The following is a 27,370-nucleotide window of genomic DNA, read 5'->3' as shown; positions in this document are numbered from 1 at the left end:
ACTTTTCTGCACGTGTTTTAACTTATGCCGCGTATTTTTTGTAATTTTTTTCTTGTGAGTTTTTTTCCACGAAATTTGTGTCCTATATATTTTACTTGTAAATTTGCTGTTTTAGATTCTTTTTTTTTTAAAACTTCCTATTTCCTATTTTATTAAAGAAAATTTGCTATTTTCTTTAATAAATAGGTGAGTGTTTTCTCAACAATTGCCAATTTTTGCGTGTAAATTTGCTTTTTGTGTCATAGATTGACATTTTTTTGTTCTTGTTTTTTGCTTAAAAGATCGTAATTTTGGGGGGTTATTTGACACATTTTTTCCTCTCATTTTTTTTCCTCGTAATTTTTTATGGAAATTTTTCTCCCCTAGTACAATCCCTTATTTATTTCATTATTTATTTTCCTTACTGACTTGCTCACTTTAACCTTCAGTAGCCCTCACCATCGTAAGGGGGTCGGTAGGATTTTGCAAGGTTTTGATCTCACAGCCCGGGTGAAAGTACCACCTAGAAGCCAATGCTCAGGGCAAAGCGGCCTATAATAGACAGGAGAGGGTGTCTGACTTCCTGGTTGGATCTGCGTTTTGTTGTCCTGCTACCCGCAGAGCTTTCTGGATCTGACGGGAGGAGCGGCAGTTCGGCAGCACCTTGTTTCAGGTCACGTTTAGCTGACTGTTAGCGAGGATAATTAACACTTCTTTGAAAACGAGACAGCAGCGAGAGCGGGAGCCGAGTCGCTGGGGCCGTGGAGGGCAACTGTCCGAAGATCGGTGAGGTTAGCTGGGATTGAGCTAACGGACGCAGCGGAGGGGCAGACAGGCGTGTGTGGATAGTTTGGGGTGTCTTAACTCTACAAGCCTCTAAAGTACACGAAGAGTTCAAGAAGCGTCCGTCGAGAAAGGCAGGAGAGTGCGAGGTAGGCTGTGAAAACCCAGTTTCACTCTGGAAAATGGTTTTGTACATTTTAAGTGTTTCCAGTTATCAACTGCTGGAAAACCAGTCATCCCGCTCTGTTCCAGCTACCAGTTAACTTCCTGGTTTGGTTTCACAAAGATGAGTAGTTATATCCTATACAGCATATATGTTACCATATACGCTACTCATCATATCTTTGTGGTGGTTACTTTACCTGAAATACAGCAAACCGTGCTCAAAGGCACTTCAGCCGTATAGATGAGCCCAGAAACACCCTTGTTTTATTTCCTCCTTAGTGCCTTTCAGGTTATTCAACATATTTTAGCAGATGTCTGTTTTTTTATCCTCGAAATCAAATCGGCCAAAGACGAGCTGGAAGGACCAGTCAGTAAATCATGTAGTGGATAAACAAGTAATGAAACTGCTGTCTTGCAGTTGCCATAACATTAAATACAACTATTATTAAAATAGCTTATCTCATTATGAATGGCTTAATAAAATCAATGTCATATGACAAAACAAGATGGCTCAATAAGATACAAAAAAGCACAGTGAGATAAGAAATTAATGAATAGTAATATAAGAGTGAAACCAAAGACAGGTGACTGAAATAAAAAAAGGTGATCATCTCCTCAGAGTCGCACTTTGTCATGGAGTCAAATATATTGGTGAACAGTCTGTTCTTGATGATTTATTGGAAGGAGGACTGACTTGAGATTTTGAGATTTAATAGTCCTACTGACAACTCGCATTCACCCAGGGTCTTATTCTGTTCCACCTTTAACTCTTTTCGTAGTTCACATCCACACCTTTAATGTATTTAGAGTCACCAATTAAGCGTACATGAACTTTGGACATTAGGTATAAATGGGAGCAGCTAAATAAAACATACACAACAACAGAAAGAGCAGGTTAACTCCACACAGAGAGCATCCAGGAAGGTTTGAACCCAGGAGCCTCTTGCTTTGAAGCAGTTAGGTCACACCAGATCCAAAGAGCGCAGGTTTTGAGACTTTTACCTACCAAAAGTGGTCCAAAAAAGGACAACGAGTGATGGGTGCTCAAGCATCATGAGGGCTGTGATAGAAAGTTGTAAGAATACAGAGTGCATCCTGATCTGTGGCCACAAGCACCTGAGTGTTAGTATAGGACTACAGCGCAAAGGAGAGATGTTTTATTAAACACAAACCGTGTGTGATAATGAATGTAGATGTAAACATGCCACATATTCAATTTACATCTGTAGTCCACAGGTTACGCACACACCAAGCATTGGTCAAGAAGCTGATCTCAAGTCTGCTAAATCAGTAAAATTTAATTAAAAAAATCTTAAGTGTAAGAAAGTGTTTCTTTAGTGTAAAGAAGTGCATTTTAAAAGCGTTCACCTTAGCTGAATTCAATATTTTGAAAAATCTGAAATGATAAGCTAAATTGAAAGGCACACTTTTACCCCACTCCCTTAAAAATAAGCCTACAACACAGGGTGTCATTTCATGTTAAAAATTCACATGTGAAACAAATGATAAACAACCTGAGGTGAACTTGAGAAAAACGGGTGTAGTGTTCTACGTCTTTATGTTTAAACCATGTCTAGATCTCGAAATACTTTCAACTAACAATTCGTTTCACACCTGTACAATAAATATGCCATCGGTAAAATGAGTAACAATTCATTTTTTACTGAAAAAACTGGACAAATTAATGACTTCTTTGCAATTTTCACTCTTTGTAAAGCCATCCAGTGGGCCAGATTGGACCCTTTGGTGGGCCGCGTGTTTGGCATCACTGCTTTAGCCAGTGGAGAGTTCGCTCTGTCAGTTTAAAGACCATCAACAGCTACTCCATGAGCAGTTTGTTGTGTCTAATGTGTCTCCGATTTCTGCCACTCTGCTTCAGCAGCAGCAGTATGTACGTGATGATAAATAAAACAATGTGATTCGGTATCATAATCAGGTCATGTTTGTTTTTGCAGTAATAATCCCTGAAGCATCACATTAGTCTTGAGTGAAACAACCATTTTCAGTTTTTTAAGTGGCCCGATGAGACTATCAGTAAAGTGGAACAACATCAGCATGTTAACTGGCTGTTTATCCCAACAGGAGGTCCTCGTGCTGCCTGCCCGCTCAGCTGCCTCCTTCACTCGGTGGTGTAATTTATTTTACAGCAGGGTATCAAAAATACCTGTGAATCATGGAGTGTTTTAGTGTGCTGCATGCATTTCAAATGAACTTACCTTTACCGTGTTAAACATTTTCACATACTGTATCTACTGTATCTTCCGGATCGTCTTAGACAAGATTGGTTGTGTAAAGTGTTTCTGTTCCATTTAAATTGGTTTTCCTCTCTGTACAAGCAGCTATTCACTGACAGAAATCTATAGACTCATTCTGCAGGAGAAACTATTGGCTTAATTGTTAATGAACTCAGCATCAGTAGTTAGTTTCACTCCAGGGCTTTCTTGCCTATTTCATTGTCTTGAGTTTCTATCTTTTTTCATCGTCTCCATTTTCACACAACACTGGTTTCATTGCTGTTTCTAGCTGTTGTTTCTAATGAAGGGAGTCGATTTCAGTGACAGTCTGGCCATGTGTAAGCTTCCTGCATCCCGAAGCAAGTTTTACTTGAAACTCGACAGGTGGACTTCCTCCACCCGTTGAGTCAAACACACATCAAGTGAGTCAGACGAGTAAATACGTGGTTATTACAGGGACACTAACATGTGTACTCAAAGCTCACTTAGTACTCCAATAAAGCAATCGTTCATCTAACCAGAGTGAAGGTGGTGAACTTGCACCTTATTTGCAGCGGGGGAAGTAATCTGAAACTTGAACTTTAAAGCAAACAGTTCCCAAAAATGCTTCAGCTTTTTCTGTGTGTGTAGCTTTGGAACAAACTGTGTTGCTACACCTTTGCAGCCACAGTTACAACATAATGTAATACAGGAAGTTGAATATTGAATATAAATGATGAGAAAAAAGCAAGTGGTTGGTCTGGAGTTGTTTCTGGAGCAAGCTAAAGACCCAGAACATTAGGAAATACCTGGATGGTAGGTTTTAAATGAACATCGGGCCAGTTTGTCGTGAACGGCACATTTTTGCCAATTCTTGCTGACCTCAAGAGCCCTGGGAATAAATTTGCTAAACATAATTTTTGTAGCATTATAGAAAAAATACAACAAGTGTATTTGGCTACTGAGTCTTTTTAGATTCTGTGATTTCATTTTATTTATTTATTTTTTGGAACAAAGTTTTATTATTTACCAATTACAGAGTACACTTTGTGTCTTTTGTCCTGTATTCCTCATTTCACCCCAAGCCAGTTGCAGCAGATGGACACCCCTCCCTGAACCCGGTTCTTCCTGTTACCGGTTTCTTGTTGCTAAAAAGGAGTTTTCCCTTCCTACTGTCACCAAGTGCTTTCTTACAAGGGGGTTGTCTGATTGTTGGGGTTTTCTCTGTATTATTGTGGGGTCTTTACCTTACAATTTAAAGTTGTGATTTGGCACTATATAAATCAAATTGAATAAATTTTCACGAACACCTGGAACAAAAATTGACTTCTTTGGACTGGTAGTTTACGGTGACAGATTAGTATCATCTGATGACCATGTTGGAATAAATCTCTCAAAAAATTATTTATTCAAATAAAGAGTAAATATTAGAATAGCCTAAATGAGCGCATAAAACTATTTTAAATGCTTGATGCTGCTTAAAAATGTCACTGCTGATAGATGCTGTGTGACATTCTTGGGAAATGTCGATGTGCTGGGATTCTTTCCTTTATTGTGATCCACAGCTTGACATGGTGGTGAATGTTGGGTACAGAGTTTTGTTTGTCACTATGCCATCTATGCTGTTTGACATCTGTCCAACTTTGGCTTTAGATGGATTGATCCTTCTAGGAAGCTTTTATTTCACTTGCAGTAATGTAATGACTTGTTGTCAACTTGAGTGATGTTAAATTCTAGCCTGGTCTCATCGTGAAATGGTCATGAAAATGATTTTGTGTGTTTTTGGGTTTTTTTCTTTTCTTTTCACATGCACGGAGACAAACTGTCCACTTTACTGTGTTATGTTGCAGTCAGCAAGACTTTGGCCAGTCCTGAGTAAGCAGGATCAACTTTGAAACCAGTATGTTTCACATTTGTGCTCCCTCTGTTTTTGAGCGTCCTGAGTAGCATGTGTCACCATGCCAACCTAGAAAACTGAGCATCCTTTTGAAACGGCCGACTCATGTACTTTAACCCAGATGTGATCTTTTTCTAAAACTAATCAAATAGTTTTCTATCCTAAACTGAACTAAGTCATTTTTGGTTTGTGAACAGAACTAATGCTATGGTCACACTGGGGAAAACTGTGATCTGCTCTACCCTGTGTGTGTGAGTCTGGACCCTCCCTCACACATACACATGGTGAAACAACGAGCATAGGAGAGGAAACTTTGGCACCAAAATGCAGTAAAGACTGATCCGATTTAAAGGTTAAAAGTCATACATCCATTTTGGTTGTGATTTAATTTGGCTTTCGTTCTGGACTGTGATGGAATCTGAAATTTTAGTTTTATTGAGAGATCCCTTTCAGTAATTTCGTCCCAGTTGTGCTGTAAGTTTTTATTCGGATTAAATTTCTGTCCTCTGGGAAGCTTGTTGAACTGTCAGGATCATTGGACAAGCCTTAATTAATGTGGACATAAAAGTGAGATTAGACTATCATTCAGTTAAGTCTAATGTATAGATCGAATCCTTAGTTACGCCCAAGCAGTTTGATTACTCTAATTTTAATCTTAAGTTTTAGTGAGGAGAAGGGCATCAAGGTCAGCTGTTTTATTTTAGCCTGCATGTAATACTGAGATCTAGTTATTTTTGACAGTTTGGCCCCTTTGAAGTCACATCAGATTTTTGTCTACACACACACACAAACCTGCTTGATGACTTATTTATGAGCCTCGTCTCCAGACGGATCTGGATACACACACTTAAGCCCCGAGCAGAGCAGGACAGCCGTGTAGTCTGTTTTGTTGTGAAGCATTGTTTTGTATTACTGTTAAGGCCAAATGCTGAATCTTTGCTGTGAGAGGATGGATGGATTTTCTGGGCGTTGTGGGATCAGAGCGGTTAGTGTTTGTTCCTCCTCCAGTTAATGCGTCCTCTTGAGCGTTTACTCCAACATTATTTGCTGATTCACTGTGCCTTAATGGCTCCTGCCTTTATTTATATTCCTCGAGGATCATGCAGATGCTGTTATTAGTCTGTTTACACTGACTCTTAATTGCTGTGGGACACCACTGTTACAGCGAAGTATCAAAGTAATGCAGTCAGAGCAGAAAATACTAGTGGATAAAATTAGTTGTTTGATAGAAAATGAATCAAAAAAATAAATCAAACGTTGTTTTGTTCAGCTTCTCTCCTGAGATAATTTGAATTTCTGTGTGTGACAGAGAGAATAATCCATATTGAAGGTGTTGGAAGTGAAAATAACTGTATGGCAACTGTGTACCATCCCTCGCATAAGTCCCTAATTCCTCCTCTTCTTTCATTTTCTTCCCATCTCTCTGTCCCCCCCTCTTCCTCACCATCTGTCTCATCACTCCTCGCAGTATGTGGTTGGAGCCACAGGCGCTGTAGGATGAAGAGCCCGGCGCACCGCACCAGGGACATCGAGCGCCAAGCTGGCTACCTGAAGCGCGAGCACTGCACCCCTCCTCCACCGCGCACCGGCTCCGACACCATGTGGTTCATCCGCGACAGCTGCGGCATCGTGTGTGGCATCATCACCTGGCTCCTGGTCTTCTATGCCGAGTTTGTGGTGGTGTTCGTCATGCTACTGCCTGCCAAGAACGTGGCCTATAGCCTCTTCAATGGGGTGCTGTTCAACGGCCTCGCCTTCCTCGCCCTTGCTTCCCATGCCAAGGCGATGTGCACAGACCCGGTCAGTCAGAGCTTTATTGGTCCACTTTATTTGCTTGTAGGATGCAATACTGACTTGATACTAACACTATTTATCCTCTCTCAATTTATTAGTGCAATAATTTAATACGGTGTTCCTGTTGGCGTGCTTATAGTAAATATTTGACTTGCAACAGTTGCAGTAATTAAGACAAAATGTCAGACTGGGGTACTAAACTTTTATTTCTGTGCTCTTTTACTTTAAACTTCCACTCTGACACATATTTTGCAAATTATATCTACATTTTATTAGATACATTGATAGCAATGAGTTAATAATACATGGTTATGAAATGCACCGCTCTCCAAACTTTATACTTTTGTATTCTTTAATGTGTAGCTGGAGCCTATGGTTTGTCTCACATGCTTTTATTAAAAAAAATCTAAACTACCTGTGATTTGCAGCAGAACTAGAAGTAAAAAAATAAAATAAAATAAAAAATTGATCAGATTTCTGTTATAGAACCAATTTAATTCTTATTTTCCACCACATTAATCATCCCCTCAGTGGATCCCTGATCCTTAGGTTGTGAGCCCCTTAATTATCCAACAGAATTAAAACTGTAATTATATCAGATATAATAAAAATGTAATTCACAGGTGATGCTGAGCACTTTTACCTTGATACTGTAGACATATTTTTCTTATAAAACTTAATGTTTATGGGATGTTCAATGCACAGATTTTACTTGACATTTTTATTGTGTGTTTACTTCCCCAAAATACAAAATACCACACTGCAGTATGATGAATATTTAGACAGTATCTGCTGATATTTTTTGGCCTATCTGGCTTAGCTGTATCACAGTCCATTGACTTTCTTGGATATCAGGTGCAAAATAAATTATCTTGGGTTCCCTCCTAGTTTTTGACTCTGAGGAAACTCTTCTTTTTTCCCCCTATTAGGCTCTTGGATAGTCTCACATAACCCATAAAGCCCTACTGAAAAATTTGACACTTTAAAATGAGTTTAAGGCCCCACCTGTGATGGCTTACATGCACTTTAGTGTGGGGTGGGCTTTGTTTTGAGTCTAATCTCATTTTTAATCTTACGTTACTGTGTTTAAGTCATTTTTTATTTGTACTCTTCTTTATGGATTCAGCGGCTTTTTTTGTTTATCCCTTTCAGTACGGCTTTACTATTTCTGCAAACCTCTTTTTAAAAAAAAAACGAAAAAACATACTCTTAATTTACTTCTAATTGTTACATAGATTTGGATTTGTTTTCTTTATGTGCTTTTATTTATTTATTTATTTGATTTTTAAATGCTTTTGTGGTTGTCATGTTTTATCTATCCTGGGCTTGGAAGCCGCTTGAGTCAACTGCAGCATTTGTAATACAAAGAAAGTTCAGCATAGCCACAATATCTATTCCTTATCTGGTTTCACTTCCCCTAAAATCCGCAGACAGGCTAAGCGGGTCACATGAAGGTGATTACCAACTTGATAAGTCAGCCCAGGGTTTCCCAATCTAGCTATAAGTGCGGTCACATGAAAGAGAGTGTTTGTTTGGTTGGAAAAGCACTTTTTAAATGAACTTTATAAAATAAAAGCCATCTTGCTGTCTAAGGAAATCATGTACCACATGTAGAGTGACAGAGCAGAGCTGACTTCTCTTTTCATCCCTCTCCTCCTCAGGGTGCCGTGCCTAAAGGAAACGCAACCAAAGAGTTCATTGAAAGTTTGCAGCTCAAACCAGGACAGGTGGTGTACAAATGCCCCAAGTGCTGCAGCATCAAGCCAGACAGAGCTCACCACTGCAGGTACAGCACTGTATGAATCTGTGTAGTATAAGAAAGAGTACACTGCTCATTGCAGACTATGCACATTTTGGGGAAAAAAACAAAATAAACATGAATCTGCTGAAGTCTGCACCTCACAGAGGAAAGTCCTGATGCGACTCTCCGGCTGGGAACGCCACTCCTCCTCTGTGTTTGTTCCTAGACTGGCTCTCCTGTGTCTTTCAGCTGTGTCGCATTTCCCTGCAGACTCTGCAAGTTGATAATAATAAGGACTTCCCTCTGTGGCTGCTCAGTGGTTTCTCTGGGATCTCAAGGCATGAAAAGTGCAAAAACACCTCCGATTAATTGAATTGTGAAGCCAGTGAGTCAGCCTGTCTCAGAAGCAAAAATGGCAGTCAGTTTGATTCTTTTCAAGCTGAATATTATGAGTCATTCTTGAGGGTGCTTCAGTTGATACAGTGCAGTGACACAGTTATCTCTAACAACCCAAACAAACAGTATATTACACACAGAATGGCAGCTTTTTAAAAAGAGATTTCCCCATAAAACAAAGCACCCAGGCAGCTCGAGTGTGACTCTCTGCTTTGTCTTATGATAAATTATGAGTTTCTGGCTTTTACTTGAGTTGTCAGCCTGCTGCAGTTTTGACAGATAAATAACCCCGAGTCTGCAGCTGCTATGACTGAGAGCAGCCTGTTCTTTTTCTCACAGTTGAGTGAATTATGCTCCTTAAGAGGTGTGTGTGTGTGTGTGTGTGTGTGTGCGCGTGCGTGCGCGCGTGCGTGCGTGCGTGCGTGCGTGCGTGCGTGCGTGCGTGCGTCTTTTAGTGAGAGTTGTTGTGACATACCGACATCCACATTTGTGCATTGCACGACTCCCTCAGGTGTGCCTATGATTAATTTATTTTGTCTCCACAGTGTGTGTAAACGCTGCATCAAAAAGATGGATCATCACTGCCCCTGGGTGAATAACTGTGTCGGAGAAAACAACCAGAAATACTTTGTCCTCTTCACAGTGAGTCGTTAACAGCAAAACTAATATTAGAATCCACTTGAAAATAATCATAATAACTCCCTCTTTCATTATCATGCTCACACTTACACTTGGCTCTTGGATCAAATGTCATAATATATAGGGTGCACCCACCTGCTACTTTAGTAGGTACACTTTACTAGTACTGGCGTGGACCCACTTTTGCCATCAGAACTGGCCTAATTTTTCATTGCACATATTCAGCAAGGTACTGGAAACATTGCATAGAGATTTTGGTCTATATTGACATGAGAGCATCACATAGTTGCGGCAGATTTGTTGGCTTCACATCAGTGATGTGTATCTCTTGCTCCACCACATCCCAAAGGTAATCTATTGGAGTGTGAAATGGCACTGAAGGCCATTTGAGCACACTGTAACTCATTGTCAGGTTCAAGAAACCAGTTTGAGGTGATATGAGCTTTGTGACATGGTCACATGGTTAACTTAGCTCTGAGCCTACCATCCATATATCACAGCAGAAATTGAGACCAAGACGAAGCAAAGTTTTTCCAATCTGTCTGTCCAATTTTGATGAAGACATGTAAATTGTACTCTGAGTTTCCTGTTTTTAACAAAAGTGGTACCTGGTGTGGTCTTCTGCTGCTGTAACCCATGTTGTGCATTCAGAAATGCTCTCCTGCATAACTTGGTTGTAACCAGGTCGTGTTCATTTGTGGTTATTTGAGTTAAAGACCTTTAGACATCGGACACATAAAATCCAGTCTCCCTTTTTCTTAATCCAGCCGTTCACACTGACTGCGTAATTTTGTTGGACGAATTTGTGGCAGGTTGTTTTTTGTTTTTTTTTCCGAACATAGTTTGATTTTTTTTTTTCTTCTTCTTCTTCCCCCAATTTGCCTGTATGCCTAAATGCATTTTATTTTGGCTTTCCAAAACAAGACCATAACTGAATATGAGGACTATAAAAATGAGATGACTGACATTACATTTGTGTTTGTTTTCAGATGTACATTGCACTAATATCCTTCCATGCGTTATTCATGGCGGCCTTCCATTTCGTTTTCTGCTTTGAAGAAGACTGGGCGAGTAAGTGTCTGTCCTGTAATATAGTAGTTTAGTATAGGAACCAATCCAATCAGTAAAGCTTGTGACTAAGATGTAAAATGTTATGCATTAGAAGACTAATGTGGAACTCTTTTCATAGTTGATTTATTGTCTAAGCAAACTTGACACATTCTCTGCACTGACAAGCTATGACTTCTCTATTTTTATGCAAAACGTGAGGGGCAAGCCTCTGATTGGGCTAAGTGAGGGAACAGGGAATCTTGATGCTTATTTAAGTCTTGAAGTCTGTTTAATATCCTTTCTGGTTTCCAAATTTTAGGTTATGTACTTGGTTTAACATTAAAAAAAATCTCCCTTTCTTTCCAGAGTGCAGCAACTTCTCTCCACCAGCAACTGTCATCCTCCTCATCCTCCTCTGCTTTGAAGGTCTCCTCTTTCTGATCTTCACTGCAGTCATGTTTGGGACTCAGGTCCACTCCATCTGCACTGATGAAACGGTGAGTAAATCCAGCAGGGAATTTCACCACCTTACCTCTCCTCTGCACACCTCTTGAAAACTGAATTTCAGCTACCGCCGTGTCAGCAGTCTGACATAAGGTTAAGTTCTCATGTCAGAAACTTTCCACCTTGCTGAAGAGCCTTTAAAAAAAAAAAAAAAAAGATACTAGATCCTTTTCAGGTTTATGTGGAGAAAGTGCTGGCCTGGCTCTGACCCTTGTTTCTGCAGTTTCTACTTCACCTCACAGAGGATGTTTCTCTGTATAAAACTGCAGTTAGACTCTTTTTAAAGTCTGTTTTGACACAACCAGAAACATTTTGTTGTTTGTCTTCAGCACAAAGTTAAGTGGAAGTAATTGTTACATCAGTCGCAACTGATGTAAGTGTAGGGAAACCTCATTGACCACATCTTTGTTACTAAGGAAACAAGATAATTTTTATCAATTGTAATGTTTTAGAAAGAAACATGTAAGCAACCGTTTGTTGCATGAGATCATATTTATTGCTTTCCAAAGCTACTTATGATCAGTACATTTATTCTCATGGAGAGAGAAAAGGTTTTATTAAAAAAAAAAGGAAGTATTTTCTCAGTCCATAAAATGTAATATTGGAAATGAGAGAAACACTGTTTGTGATTGTGCAGAAGGCTTCTGATATTAGTGATCTTTAAAACAACATAAGTTCATGATACAAAGTTTAAAATATTTCTATTTTGTCATATACTGGACCTTAGTTTAGCCCCTCAGTTCATCCTCTGTGAAAACATTTTTTTTGCCCTTTAAGCTAACTTTCTTGTGATTGGCTGCTCCTTGCAAACAGAAAGTTTAAAGTCAGACCTGTGTGCTTGAGGGGACTGTACGAGGAGATCTGCTCTCACTGATATGATATCAGAGTTTAAAGAAATGACTAAAACCAGAGATTTAGAGCAGTCTCAACTCTGAGCTCAAACTGAGCTCATTATTTGAAACTCTACATTTGACAGAAAATAAGGAAAAACATATTAGGTCCTTTAAAGAAAAACAGTTTCTTAACAGTATGAAGACCAGCACCAGACTCGGGTGTTTTAGTTTGCAGTTTGCGGTCGAGCCTCCTTCAGAAATTAATATTTCCCAAAATAAACCAAACCCGTCTATTAGTTCGTCACTAAAGCACAGAAGAGCAGATAATTCACTTACATCCTCCAGGTGGGTTCAGATTAATGCGTTTTCTGCTCAAGACACCCACAGCTCTGACTCACAGACTCATCACTACAAAGAACTGTCAGTTGTATTGTTATATGGCCTCCATTTGTTGACTGTGTTGGTTTATCCTGTGAGCTTTCTTAAACGTCAGGAACCACTGAGAGTGAGTCACCTAAGACCTGTGAAAGGAAAACAAAAGAATACAAATTGTGATTCATTTTTAATCCCTCATTCAGCAGCCGCATGTTTGCAGCCGATACGGTCGATGTTTTGTATCAGGGCTGAATTTAACTCACACTGCGTTGCTTTACCCTTTTTGCAGGGTATCGAGCAGCTGAAGAAGGAGGAGAGGAGATGGGCCAAAAAGTCTAAATGGATGAACATGAAGGTGGTGTTTGGCCACCCATTCTCTATAGCCTGGCTGAGCCCCTTTGCAACACCTGACCATGGAAAGGCAGATGTGTATCAGTATATAGTGTGAAAGCTGGATTGTGTCTGCGGACATAGACTGATCACTCTTGCCTGGAGCACAAACTTCTCGTAACCACTTCTAAATTTTTCTTTCTTCTAGGAACTATTGATATTTCAGGGTGTTTTGTTGTAAAATGTGTTTTTCCTTTTTAAATTTTGCCGTTGCCCTTCCCCCGTTTTGGTGCTGACTGAGATTAACGAGGTGTAGCTGCACGATACAGCGCTCTTAAGTTACGCAGCATCTTGACTAGAAGCATCTAATGAGACTCTGGCAAAACACAACAAGAGACTAAGTTTTGCCTTCGCTGGAGTAAATATGCCTGCAGTATCTTCAATCATCTCCTACTTCTAAGACTACACAATGTGAACTCAAGTCCTGAATGTTTCTACTCAAAGCACGGTTGCCACAATGAACAACTGGTTTTGTCTTCCTGTAAAAAATTATCCTTTTTCCTTCATTTGCTTTATTAATGTAGTCGCTGTAGTCTTTTGCTGAATGCTGCGGATGATTTGCCTTAGAACAGCACATTAGTGAGCAGTGGAATCTGCTTTTTGTAAAGCTATTTCTATTTATTTGCCTTAATGTGACAGTTCAGGCTCACACTTGTTAATGCTACTTGTTTCCTCTTTTTGCTGCCAGAGAAAAGTAGGTTTTTCTTTTTCTTGCATTACTGCAATCAAAAGACAAATGTAACGCCAAACTTTTCTGGCAAGAAATCACATTTTGGAAAAGTTTTAAGTGTTTTTCAAGAGGACTCTGAAAATGGAGAACAGCAATAACCTCACGGTGGCTGGTTAAAGTTATAACCCTTAGGATTTCTGTGCTACTTGGTCAGTTTATATTGCACTAAACACTCGCTGAGCCACTACAGAGGAGCAGTGTTTGCATCTGCCCACAGAGCATCCAGGTAAAACGAGGTTTCTTTTCATTTTCCACAAGTAACCTGAGTCTTGCAGCGCCTATCTTATGATTTTTTTTATTTAAAACCAATCCAGTGTCACAACATCTAGAAAAAGTCTGATCGGGTCGTGAAGGTTATCGGCTAGATCATAAAATGCTAAGCCAAAGGCAATTTGAAGATTAAACTCTGACAATCACTTTGCGTTAGCTTCACAATAAAACTTCCTTTGTGTTTGGCCAGCAGAGCATGTAAGAAATGTTGCATTAGATGCATCTTAAACAGCCGGTACAGATGCTAGCACTGGGACAGTGGGGATAAATAAGCACTGACTGAATTAAGCACATCCACTTGCTTATGCTGGCAGTTTAAATTGTGCACAATTTATTGCGAAATGTAAGACTAACAAAAAATCTATAAACAGCAGCTCTGCCGTAAATATTACCTTAACTTTTCAAGCGTTTTAGTTTTTGATGACCTTCATAGAAATCATCAATATGTGTCTTACAGAGATGAGATTTAAAGGAGGAAATATTGGGAAATTTCTTCTTTTTATACTTTTTCCCCCTTTCTTTGAATAAGTAATGATTGCCGAATGTTTAAACTAAACATTCAGATCACCTTCTAATGTTGTGAAGGTCCTCTTCGTGCTGCGAAAAATGCTCTGACCCATTGAGGAATTAACACATGACCTTTAAGGTGGATCTTGTGGCGTCTGGCAGGATAGCATTTGGGTCCTGTGGGTTTCAGGGTGTGGCCTCCATGGATTGGGCTTGTTCCAATCACACATGATTGGATGCTTGATCCACGTCTGATCTGGGGAGCTTGGACTCCAGGTCAACGCTTTGGGCTCTTTGTTGTGTTCATCAAGCTGTTCCTGGATGGTTTTTACAGAGGGGTCGGGCACGTTGTCATGTTTGTGGAGGCTGTTTTGCTGTAATATTTAAGTGGGTGGTACATGGGAAAGTAACAGCCATGTGAATGCCAATCTTCCCGGTTGCCCAGCAGAGCATCTCACTTTAATAAGATGAGCAATGCTAATTACTTATTCTCTCAGTGATTTTAATGTTGTGACTGATTAGATTATAATTGAATAGCTGTGTAGAAATTTATGGCAGAGCTGTGTTTAATTACATTAGACTACCTAATAAGGTGGCCATGTAGAAAAGCAGTTAGAGAACGTAAATAAACTGGATGTCAAAATATTGACCAAAAATGCTAAAAGCGTAAAAACCAAAAGAATTCGATTTCCTGAAAATCTTAAGGGTTATAACTTTCAAGTCTGATACTAGGCAGGTAAAAGTGTGAGATACTTACAGTGACTTCCTGGTTGAATATAAAACTGAAGTTAAACCAGCATCCTTTTGAACCTTTCGTTTCATTTGCTTTGTAACAATCACCAGCTGAGACAGAAAGTCAGGGAATCAAGCAATACACGTTGCTCTGTGTGTGTTGACACTAAGTGTATTTTACTTGCTCTCAGTTGATGGAATTCGCTTGTGGTCTGGTTTGTCACAGATTTTCATTGTAATTATGTTTTTTTGGGGCGGGAGCTCAGAGAAAATGTTCACTCAGGCTGGACTGTGGATTTTAATGGAACACAGGAAACTTCAGATTTTACTTTTGAGGATGAGAATTTAATGCAGATAAGAAATGGGCATCTTCAAAGCATCTAACACTTTAAATGCCTTTGCCAGAATGTGTTATTAAAAGCCTTACTCGAGTTTAAAAAAACACGATTTAGAGGATGATAAAAAGATATTTCAAATATATGTGTTGCCAAATTGAAGGCTAAAGGAAGGGAGGCAAGGATGTAACCATTAAAACAGTTGTCAGAAATTAGATTTTCTTAGGCTTTTAAATGTTTTAACCATTATGTGGACATGGAACAGGTTTACACATACAGCACACCAGCTTTTTTTTCTTCTTCTCAAAAATGTTCTGTGGCCGGTATGCAAACTTATTTGTCTTAATTACTGTGGGCCACGTGATTTTTATTTTGTTTTTCTGACCATTGTATTTGTTTCAAGGGATATGAAATAAAATGTATGACTATGGATATTTTATTGACTGTTTGTGTAATCTTGTGGACATTTTTGATACAAAGATGTTAGTGTCGGATAGTATTGATGCCAGAGTCATTATTTAACAGCTGATTCTTCATTACAGAAGCTTCTAAGGATGAAAACACGTTTAAAAAAATGTGAAAAAATTAAAATAGCATAACCTCACACACAAATACTGTAAAAGCATAGACCTAAAATCTCATATCTAAACTGTAATGTGTAATTATATCAACAAAGTTGAAGTTACAGAATTGATTTGCATTTATTTAATTAGAATTCACTTTTTTTTAAATTATTTGTTTACAGCTCAGTATTTGGGGAAGGGTTAGGGTGAAAAATGGAGGAAAAAGGTGACAAAGTATTGGATATTTGGTTTGAAAAGAAGTCCTGGTAATTATCAGTTATATGTACATTTTTATGGTCCAGCTTTAATTATCTTTTCATCACGGTCAGATATTTTATATAATTTAGATCTAATGGTGTCATAAAAAATATACATTAAGAATTAACTAACTAAACTATAAACTGTCTTTTCAGTTCAAATGTATTCATATAAATTTGAATAGAAACATTCAAATTCCCCTATAGTTATATAGCGCCAACTTAAAACAGTCGTCAGCTCAAGGCACTTATAACAGCAGTTGGTCTGTGAGTCATTTGGTACCGGGTCACGAGAGTTGAGGGTTTTTATCGTTAACTCGGTTTCCCTGGGTCTTTTCCCGTGTGTTATGAATACATTTTATTTTTGTTGGTACCGGTAATGGTTTTATTTTGTTGTATTTTTCCGCGACACCTTAATCTTTTAAGACCCGACTCTTTCATGACATGCATTTTTAATTTCTCTTTGCTATTTGGCTTTATAGGGTTCAATAGAACACTATAAAGTCACAATTGAGTAATGATGTGCAAAACTCTTTCATTGGTGTCTGAACACAGCAGCATTTTTCCTGAGTAGAAAAACAAAATGAGAAACAACAATTGTGCCCCTTTGAGCAATATGGCTCATTTGAAAGCCATTTGCTTAAAGGGGCACAATTTAGTATTGTGGTCTAGACAACCCAAAATATGATGTCTCCATATGTGGACGCCAGGTCCTCGGAGGTTAAAGGCCGCTCCGCGAAAATATTGTCGGACATAAACCGGCCCGTGGGGCAAAAAAGGTTGGGGACCGCTGACTTATAATGTATAATAAGGTAAAGACTCTAACATATTAGAAAGAAACTCCCAACAATCAGACAGTTCTTCATTAGGAGCACTTTGCAAAAGTGAAAGAAGAACTCCCTCTGTGTAGAATTACAGATTTTCATCATTTCAAAACCTTCAAAGGATGAGAAAATACCCTTGAATCACAATCTGAATGGCTGCTGCCTTTAAGTTTTGAGTGTACTTTTGCAGATTTCATGAAGGACTGTTTTTCATTTTTACTGGAACTAGACTAAAAGAAAGGAGGCCAGTCTAATGGAGCACAAAGCTCATTGTGTAAGTAGGTGTAAACTAGCTCGAGGACAGAACTTTCTCCAGCCCCATTATCAACAGTAATGCTGCTCTTTATCGGACACTGCTATGGCTGAATTTCCTCCTCCTCTTCGTGAAAACGCACACTCCCATTCAATCTGAATTAACTGGAAACAGCAGAGCTTCAGATTTACTCATAGCATCTTACTACAACACAGTAATGAGTCAACAACCTGTTTGTTAGATGAGATGTTTAATATTTTGGGTGGTCCTTTTCTCAATGGAGATCTTACTTTACACATTTTTCTATATTAACAATATATTTACACTTTTACAAATGTTTGTTCCACATAATCTGTAATGCATTTTAATAATGATTCATATCAGAGCAATCTAATCAAACTGTCTCAGTGCATATTAAAAAAGTTGAAGATGAGAAGAAATATTTTGGTGTAGCAGCTTTCAGATTAAAGCGATGACTGAGCTGCTTATAGCAGGAGCCGGAGTACAACAGACACAAAATCAGTCTGTTTTCCTTCAGGTCTTCAGTGAGCTCCCCTTATGCTGTTTTCAAACATGAACTCTACAATTTCCAGCACACAGTAGAAGAGTCATGTTTTGTCACTATTTGAAATATTCTGTTTTAAATCAAAGAGCTGCCTGGATAGAGCATGCAGAATGCAGCATCTTGCCTGTAGTGAAATCACCAGAAAATGACCCATTCTATTATCATTTGGGTTCAACAGCTGCATCATATAGTTGCATTACAGAGCTACCAAGTTAAAGACTTTCTAAGACCATTTTAGTTTTCTTGCAGTGCAGCATATTAACTTGTCATTGTGACATGCAGCTTGTCAGGTCAAAGCCATACTATAGTGATTTTCTAATCACTTTGGACACCCACGGATAGAAATGCATGCCACTTCAATACCATGCTGCTCTCACAAAGCTATAATTTTTGCTACTGCAGAATCTCTGGCTGCTTATCTTACAGTGAGAGTGGCTTCACAGGAAGATGGTTTCCCATATCATGCCGTTAACTGGAGAAAAGCCAGGCAGATATTAAAGGCAGATTAAAGAAATACATCAGCATTTAATTTCTTGCTGTGAGCCAGATGAGATCATTACCACAGCCAAGAACCCCATAGATAGGCCTAGCATTAAGATTGCAAATGGGAGAAGGAGGCTCTGTCTAAAAGACCCCTCTAAAACTCACTTACATATTACTCTGTTAACATTTTGACTCTCCAGGTGTAAAAATGTAAAGTCATTATGATATGGGGTCTAGAAGCAAAGTCTCTGAAAACTGATACTAGTCAGGCAATGAATGAATATGACATTTTTAAGAATTGATGTTATCTAAATTAGCTTGCAGCCGTTTTTAGTCTTTAGTTTAAGTTAGGTTGTAAATAGTTTGGCATATGGATTTAGGTAAAAAATTTTTAAATCATGCTAAGCTAACTAACTAGGTTAGCTACTTGATTAGCTTAACCATTTGATTTATATCCTATGCTATTTACTAGCAATCTACTTTTTAGTCTTTATGCTTAACTAGGCTAACCAACAGCTTAGCTTGTAATTTCAAATGTATTGGTATTTACAGTCCATTTAAAATATTTTTGGTGAGCTAAGCTAACTAACAGTTGTTGATTAGCTTAACTTAGCATATAGGCGCTCTTCTAGTCTTGCTGACCACTCAAAGCTCTTTTACAGAGTGGTATAATGGTCTCATCAGGCTCCTGTTAAAATATCTTAATGTTACTTTAAAATTAAAGCAAAACATTGAGGCATAAACATCTGATGATGCTTCATGTACATCCCTGCTGTGAAATATTGCTCGGCCTGCCTTGAATATGAGAGGATAATATTATAGTCACATTGTCACTACAGTCACATTAACTGGGATGCAAATCACATGGTACAAAACCTTCACAGCAGCACTTGGAAGGACATTTGATATATTTGTGCGTTACTGCTGTGAGATACTACAGACAGGTACCATAGCTACCATTATGCATTTATATTATGATATGTATCCAAACAACAGCAAAATGTGATCTGTTCATTAAAGCAGCCTTTGATGTCTTGTTCAGGCAAATCCCTGTAGCTGATTATACTAAGAGAACGTCCCTCTGGTAGCATGTATTGACATTTTCTCTCTTCATTTATTAATGTTCACAGCTCCCTCCCAGCAACACACATCACAGTGTATGAGAAAATATGTTATTGCACTCTCACCGACACATCCAGAAATGTTGATGGAAGCTGTTAGTGAACAGAGATGTCTATGAAACCCAAAGAAATAATGAATTATTATTCAAGATGTGCGACAGACTAATATGAGAATTTAAATTCAGGTCAAAGAAAGCTCAACTGGCAATCGCAAGGCCTGGCACTGGAGAGACAGCGAGGGACACTTAAGTCACAAGTTTAATGAAGCGGTTCACAGAGGGGACGTCACTCTGATTCTGAGTGGATTGTAGATGCAGGAGGATGCTTTGGTGTGATTTATCTGAGTTCAGGCCCTCGTGGGAATATGCACACATCTATCATGAAATCGAAAATCAGCCGCCTCTGAATCAAAATATGTGTCATGCTCATATCTCGAGGTTAAGGTTCAAGCTGTCAAGAAAGGCAGATAAAAATAATAAATAAATTCAGGCAGAGAGAGAATTCCTCTCGGGGGGATGAGCCTTTGAGTGCTACATCAGAAGCATTATTACTTATGAAAATATGAGCACACTTCATTAGCTAAGGACTTCACTTATAAAACATTGCCTTGAGCATGCATAAAATGCAATGTTGGTCCAGGATGTTGTGGTGAGTGTCTTAGCAACTTAAGGAAATGGGAGAATTAAGAGAGCTTTTTGGAATACAATACCTAATGCACAGGCTGAGTGATGCACAGAGCAGCAGATACTATTTGTCCATTGCTAATGATGACACATGGAAATCAAATATGTGCAGAAATTCTCAAATTATCCTTCTGTATTATTTGAGTCTTCCTATAAAGATTTCCATTTACGGTAATGTATCTATTCCTTTCTGCAGACAGTCAGATGAAAAGATTGATTACTCTCATGTCTATACAGTTAATGGTGGAGGACGAAGGATGCTCTGTCTAATGGCTCGGTCACACTAGAGTAAAAATATGATGGTGACTTACTTGCACCTGGGAAAAATCGGTTGTTGCCAGATGACTAGTTGCAGCAACCAACTGGTAGCTCAGAGATTGAGCATTTAACACCTTCAGTCTCTGCAGTTACTTTCAGTTGCGAGACAATTGCACAGGTTGCCTGGTGGGAGGCAACCTGTCTCCAGAAAATCGAAGTCTGACTCAGAGTGACAGCAACTGCTCTCAGACAGGTTGACAAGGGTTTGAAAATATTATTGCCAACATGATGCAATCAATCTGAGTCTGTCTGTGCTGATGAGTGCAACTTGTCTGCCATGTCTCTTTGCATTAGTCATCTCAACTCAACTAGTTGCCAACTGGGTAGTTTCTGGTTATATTCCTTAGAAAAGCAAGGTTGTTAAGCACCTACTTCATTTTACAGTTATACTGCTGTCCTATAGTAACTACATTACTAATTGTGGAGGAACTTCTCTTTCAATTCTATGAGATTCTGGTTGGACTCTGAGTGCAAGTAGTTAATGTGATTTTTCTGTATATGCAGACGGCAACAGATTTGCAATTTTTCACCAATTTATTTAATCATTGGATTACCACAACAGATCGCATGTAGTTGCCAAATTGGACCCATTCAATCACAAACTGATAGCAGACTTGCTCTTATTGCCTGAAGACAGCAACTGCAAATGATCACAGACTCAGTTCCGTCTTTGAAGCAACTGTTTCAAAGGCAACAAGATCGCAGGTTTATTGCACACAGTTACAATAATTTTGGTCATTTATGGTCTCCAATCACTTTTCCCCTAATAATCTAGTAACTCCCAGTTTGTGTTCTGTGTCAAAAACCAAAGAGTAAAAACAACACTTTGGTTTTAATGACTCCCTTTAACAGGAAGGAAGTCACTACCCTTAGTTAGAAAGTAGTTTCACACATATTCGCCTACAAAGACAATAAATGTCATTTTTGCAGTTCTGTTTATGAATATATTACACAAACATGACATAATGCATGAATTATTTAAATGTGTTTAAAAGAGGAGATTTGGTTATCTTGACACTGAGCCAGGCCAGCTACCCTTTGATTTCCAGTCAGGCTAAATTATGCCAGATGAGGCTTCATAAAGTATGTCTCTAAAGACATGTTAGTGGTATCAATCTTCTCATGTAACTCTCAAAAAGAAACCAAACAGATGCATTTCCCAAAACATCTAACAACCTTTTTATTTATCTTCCTTTTTATCTTTTCCATTAGCTCAGAAGCTGTTGTGCTATTGTTGACTTTCCAAAAGGTAACGCAAAGCTAGTATAATTTTTGCTTCTTTGTAAAGCATGTGGACAGAGATGATTTCAGACTTAGCCATCCATTATTTTGTCTCTACTAGCCAGACTTTGGATGTGCTCTGGTTGGACTGTCTGAAAGCCAAAATCTCCTCTGATTTTAGGAAAGGGCTAAACAAGGCTGCACCACAGCTGATCCAGCAGGGTTTTACATCCTGCAGGGCTACAAACAGCAACCTGTAAAACAGATATTGATTTCAATAAAGCAATCTGTCATGGTTCTGGGTCAGTGACCCAGTGTTTTTGATTTTGTACTCTTATTTTTGATATTATGAATTATGACAGTTTGTTTTGGTTTCCCAAGTGTTCATTCTGTGCTCCCTCTGTTTTCCGTCGTCCCTGCCTGTGTATCCCCTCTAGTGTGGTCAGGTCCCTGTGTGAAGCCCGCGTCTCGGAGTCTGTGTCCTTGCGTGTGTGTGTGTGTGTGTGTGTGTGTGTGTGTGTGTGTGTGTGTGTGTGTGTGTGTGTTTCCTGTTTTATTTTGAAGGTCCGTGTCTTATGTGAAGGTGTCCTGCTTTGCTTCCCTGTCTCGTCAGTCCTGATTTCTCCCAGCTGTGCCCTCCTTCTGTGTCTCATTCCCCTCGTTACTTCCCAGTGTATTTAAACCCTGTGTTTCTCTGAGTCTGTGTCGCGTCGTCCCTCAAGCTGTGTGTTTCCTTGTGTGCCTCCCCGTCAAATGTAAGTTTATATTTCCCAGTTTAGTTTTGTATGCTTTCCCCCTGCCAGCAATAAAGCTGAGTTTTGAGTTCATCCTTCGAGTCTGAGTGTCTGCACCTTGGGTCCTACTCCTGCCTGCCACACAGCGTTTCATGACACAATCCTTTCTTAAGTATGTTAATTAATAATTTCACTTTAGGCTAAACAGGTGAAACTGAATTTTGTTATATGACTGGAAGAAAACAACTATTTCCACTTGCTCTTTAACAAGCTGGATAATAACTTGGAATGAATTTTCCAGGTGTGCCAGATTAAAGAAGAAAACACTTTAAATTCAACTGCTGTTTCAGATTTTACTGCTCTTTGGCTCTAATGAAGTCAGAGAAGATGTCTGCCAAAACAGACCACAAGCCACAGCCAGCTAGTAGAGACAGGTCACATTATTCATCTTTTTTGGCAACCGTGTTCTGTTGTCCATCCTGCGGCGAAACCCTCTGCAGTACCAACAAACCAGAGAAGGTCAGAGAGATCCCAACCCACCACAATGTTATCTGGGCTTCCCCAAAGATCAGCTGGCCCAGGAAAGCCTGCAAAGAAAAAAACATCACGCCTGTTTTTAGAAACAAATTGCCAATAAAGGTGCCCTAATGGCCAATATCCCTGCTGAGCTTAACAATGAAGAGCCATAAATCACAGTGACAAGTTATTTCTGAATACAGTCTAGCCTATTTTCTAAAATAAATCAGGTTATGTAAGAAGGAAGGACGTTAAGGTCAACGTGAAATTATTTTCACCCTCTACTGTCTGATGTAAAGGATTTCACTCAGAGGACATGAAGAGAGAAATCGTCACTTACGGAAGATATGAAGTTGGAGGCAGTGGTGGTCACAGTGGTTCGGGTGGAGGACGAGGAATACCTGAGTGCTTTGGCAAGGAAGGTCCACATCACAGCGTTGCAGGTGAAAAGCAGGCCGCCACACAGCAGCCTCAGAGGGATATGAAGCTGAAAGACGAGAGAAGAAACTTATTAAAGACTGACAAATTTTTCTCTCATCATGATCTCATCTGATCATCTTTAAATATCACAACAATGTACTAGGTATTGGGCGACATGAATACCTAGTTTGGCTAACATTTGACTTTCACCTTCATTGTTAGCACCCACGGTCAAAGTTAACCTTGTAAAAAAAATTTCAAGCAACCACATCGAGTAATATATTATATGAAAGGCGATGGAGAGAGCTGCACAACACACCTTTTCCAATACAATGTCCAACGACGTCGCATTGATGCCATAACGGGTTGATGTCATCATATTGGAATAAAAACATCATAAAACATCAAAGTTCTTTGTATAGCTCATGCCCTTCGGGGGAAGTTGCACTCTCTGAGAGCTCTTGTTTAATTTTTTGTTTGTATTAATGCACAAAATCTCAACTGACTCACTGTGTGTTACAGACCGCCACACAATATGTGAACCTGCAGATGGTTTGATTCAGTTGACCTTTTGCAGACTTTTACAAAAGAGCGACAAACTTTTCTAGAACTGTGAAATTTTTGTGAATGGTTTGTGTTTTGCAAAATTGGAACTGCTAAGTCTATTCAGCTATATCGTTTGCCCATTTTCCCATCAGGAGACTGTTTGGACCCCCAGGCAATGTTGGCCTGCTTTAAACTTGAGTGAATATTACTGTAGTGTATTCTCCTCTTACAGTAAAAAGAAAAAATCATGGGAATAATACACATAATATCCTAAAAAAATGAACTCCTCTTTCTTTTGAAGAGCTGTGGATACAGACTTTCTCTACACCTTCTTCTTATTTTGAGTATAATCCATTTCCCAAAAAGAGACGAAAGCAACACTGACTTTAGTCTTATCATTAAACTGATGCTAATGGATTATAATGGTACAAGCTCTAATGCTAGATGATCTAACGTAATGAATGCAACCCTGCGAACCACAAAAGAAATACGCCAACATACAGTATAAAACAATTTGTTGTACCATGCATCTCCAAAAGATATGTAGCTTAGTTAAAAGGTATTCACTTCAGTTTTAACTATACAGCGCCAAATCACAACAAGAGTCATCTCAAGGCGCTTTAGACTGTAAGGTGAAGACCCTACAATAATACAGAGAAAACCCCAACAATGAGAGAGCCCCCTAGCTCTTGGCGACAGTGGGAAGGAAAAACTCCCTTTTAACAGGAAGAAACCTCCAGCAGTATCATGCTCATAGAGGGGCCAGTGGCCAAAGGTAGTCACTTAGTTCTAACATTTACTTTCCAAAGCTTCACAGTGCATTGTTCCTGTTTGTTTTTCTCTATGTTTCCACGTCCTGTAGTCTGATGTGAGGCAGGCAAATCTCGTGGTGCACAGTAACAGCCTTTACATACGCTTTGCATCCACCTGCAATCCTAATTTGCAATTCTGTCAATTCATTTGTGCCTTAAATCACGTATCAGGGTCGCTGCTTTCCACGTTTCTACAGTTTAAGGCTTCAGACAGCCGCCTGCAGATGTTTCTGACATCACTGTGTGACGTATGTAGGCAGCTTGAAGGTCATTCACAGAAAAACTTGACATCCTCACCATCAGATACCAGCCGTTCAGCTTATCATCTACACGCAGAGATAAATTTCACGCTTATAGAATAAAACAGCGCCTTAATACACTCGCACTAACTGCAGTGGTGTGCTTCGGGGCGCGGGTACGCCACGAGCGCGCCGCTGCCTGCGCGGGCTCCCCCAGTGTGATGCCGCAGATGGTGCTGATGCTGAGGGAGGCGGTGAGGAGAGGCGGGCGGGGATAACCCCCCTAACTTCCTTCGTGAGAAATCACCCCGCTCGCAGGCGAGCATTATTATTCACCCTCACTGTGTTAATAATTAAAGCGAGTTTAACTGCGGCAATGCCTCACCCGGTCACAGGCGGTAGTTTCGTCCGCCTGTCTGAATTTCCGCTGTTCTCCCCATGTCCGGAGTCCGGTTTCACAGACACCCTTCAGGTAGTCGGCTCCCAGCGACAGTTTGGCCGAGGACGACGCCACGGCCCCGAGGAAACCCGCCAGCAGTGCATAGAAAACTCCCGGGAACATGGTAGTGGTGATGATGGTGATGATAGGCGAGGCACATTATTTTCTAATCCATCTTTTTACATGTCTGCTGCTGAAGCTGGTCCGCGCAGAGCTGCGTGCATGCTTGTATGACTGTCACTGAGCACGTTTTCCTGCACTTTCCATCGACAACCGTCCGGTGGCAGTCACACAACTCATGGCCGTGGCTCTCCCAGGGATTCTGGGAATTGTAGTTCCGTAATATTCGTTCCGATATTTTAGTTTCGTATTATCTATTTAGTTTTTATATTTATATCATTTTGACTCTTAATTTTTAAGTCAGTTTAGCTTCAGTTAGTTTACATGGTGTTTTGTTTTAGTTTATTTTATCATTATTAATATTATTATTTTCAGAGTTGGTTTTAGTCTTTTTAATTGTTATTCAACATGTTGTATATTATAGAGGCAAGGTTTAGGACAGTCGGTACAGGAATTACAACAAAAACACAACTTTTTGAAAGCAGTGGACTCTCAGTCTTGCAGAGATGCAAAGTCTACATAAACATGTTCATTTAAATCCCCATCAGGCAAGTTGTAATACCATTTTTTTATACCAAACTAACAAATATTTAAAGTAAGGCTATTTCCTTTATATTCTTTTTCATTTTATTTTAGTTAAGACAAGTGACAATTACAGGTAAAGTCACACTTTCGCATAAATCACATAATATATCACACATTAGTGAATACATGCCTTAAGTTTTTATTAAAACATTGTGAGGTTAAGAAGAGTTTGAACTGAAGTCCTTTCACATTATTTTGTACTATAAATCCTGGGTGGAGCAGAGGGCAGTCAATACTAATGTAATGTTCTTGAGTGTGGGTGGAGGGCACTGACTCCACTTGATCCAGGGACAAACCTCGGTTTCCTTTTAGCATACTGATGAGCTTCATTACATTAACCCACACAGTGGCTGAGAGGCGTATGAATGTGTGTTGGTCACTTATGGTCCTTCGGTGGTCCTTATAGAGAAAGGACCCTGTAAGAGAGGTGGAACCAGAGCAAGACTAAATGAGTTTCCTGATTAGAGGCAGAAAATTGAGCAGCAGCTAAGATGCATGGGTCTGTAATGAGAGTATTAATCAGAGTGTTGTAATAGAGACAAGAGTCATCAGACAGATGTCCGTCTCTTCATCAGACTCTGCAGCTGAACATCTGGTTGTAGATGGATGAGAGACCATTCAGTCAGCATTGTGGTTGGGTATTAATTTGGGTTTTCATGTGGAGCAGCATGAATCCATGCTTCATACACCAGTGTAGTGAACCCAGCATAGCACACACTGCCCGGCCTTTATAGTAAAACACAAGACTGTGCATGGCAAATAGAAAGAGCACAAACAGTGATGCATAAACTCACCCTAAATTACTTTACTTTCAAATGTAGGTGAATACATTTGAACGTGTGATGTCTGTTCTTACAACTGACTGACTTATTGCAAAGAAGGGAGACATGATCTTTTTAAAAAAGAAAAAAAAAGAGTCAAAAGTAGAATAAATACTGATCTTTTGGTAAAATGGTATAACAGATTGACATTGTTATTCAAAAATTGATTATATCAGTGAAGATAATTCAGGTTGCCTTGGAACTGTTCGCAGCCGAGTGTGAAGCGGTGGGAATGAGAATCAGCACCCCCAAATCTGAGGCCATGGTACTCAGCTGGAAAAGGGTGGAGTGCCCACTCCGGGTCAGGGACAAGTTCCTGCCCCAAGTGGAGGAGTTTAAGTATCTCGGGGTCTTGTTCACGAGTGATGCGAGAAGGGAGCAGGAGATCGACAGATGGATTGGTGCAGCGACTGCAGTGATCCGGACGCTGTACCGGTCTGTTGTGGTGAAGAGAGAGCTGAGTGTAAAAGCGAAGCTCTCAATTTACCGGTCGATCTACACCTCTACCCTCACCTAT

The 27,370-nt window shown here is 39.5% G+C and overlaps 2 protein-coding genes across 2 annotated transcripts; one reads left to right on the top strand and one right to left on the bottom strand.

Moving 5' to 3' along the window:
• The first annotated feature begins 535 nt into the window (after positions 1-535).
• Positions 536-15,765, top strand: zdhhc3b (zinc finger DHHC-type palmitoyltransferase 3b). The gene is made up of 7 exons (XM_031737491.2): positions 536-911; positions 6,506-6,837; positions 8,493-8,617; positions 9,514-9,610; positions 10,597-10,678; positions 11,024-11,154; positions 12,659-15,765. Exons 2-7 carry the CDS (start codon positions 6,535-6,537, stop codon positions 12,815-12,817), a joined length of 897 nt encoding a protein of 298 aa, XP_031593351.1. The 5' UTR covers positions 536-911; positions 6,506-6,534; the 3' UTR covers positions 12,818-15,765.
• Positions 15,766-22,688: 6,923 nt separating this feature from the next.
• LOC116318467 (transmembrane protein 42) lies at positions 22,689-25,593 on the bottom strand. The gene is made up of 3 exons (XM_031737472.2): positions 25,274-25,593; positions 23,212-23,358; positions 22,689-22,942 (listed from the first exon to the last, which is right to left on the bottom strand). The coding sequence occupies exons 1-3, from the start codon at positions 25,448-25,450 to the stop codon at positions 22,796-22,798; spliced, it is 471 nt and encodes a 156-aa protein (XP_031593332.1). The 5' UTR covers positions 25,451-25,593; the 3' UTR covers positions 22,689-22,795.
• Positions 25,594-27,370: the final 1,777 nt, after the last annotated feature.

The sequence above is a fragment of the Oreochromis aureus genome, linkage group 22 (genome assembly GCF_013358895.1).
Source record: "Oreochromis aureus strain Israel breed Guangdong linkage group 22, ZZ_aureus, whole genome shotgun sequence".
Lineage (NCBI taxonomy): Eukaryota > Metazoa > Chordata > Actinopteri > Cichliformes > Cichlidae > Oreochromis > Oreochromis aureus.
The sequence above is the reverse complement of the archived record's forward strand: the minus strand, read 5'-3'. Positions and strand labels throughout refer to the sequence as shown.

Bases quoted from the DNA above. Each gene is read 5' to 3' on its own strand.
- zdhhc3b (XM_031737491.2), top strand. From the start codon at position 6,535: ATGAAGAGCCCGGCGCACCGCACCAGGGACATCGAGCGCCAAGCTGGC. The intron at 8,618-9,513 runs GTACAGCACTGT...TTGTCTCCACAG, and splicing joins GACAGAGCTCACCACTGCAG to TGTGTGTAAACGCTGCATCA. The intron at 9,611-10,596 runs GTGAGTCGTTAA...GTTTGTTTTCAG, and splicing joins AATACTTTGTCCTCTTCACA to ATGTACATTGCACTAATATC.
- LOC116318467 (XM_031737472.2), bottom strand. From the start codon at position 25,450: ATGTTCCCGGGAGTTTTCTATGCACTGCTGGCGGGTTTCCTCGGGGCC. The intron at 23,359-25,273 runs GTGAGGCATTGC...CTCGTCTTTCAG, and splicing joins AAACTACCGCCTGTGACCGG to CTTCATATCCCTCTGAGGCT. The intron at 22,943-23,211 runs GTAAGTGACGAT...TTTTCTTTGCAG, and splicing joins CCTCCAACTTCATATCTTCC to GCTTTCCTGGGCCAGCTGAT.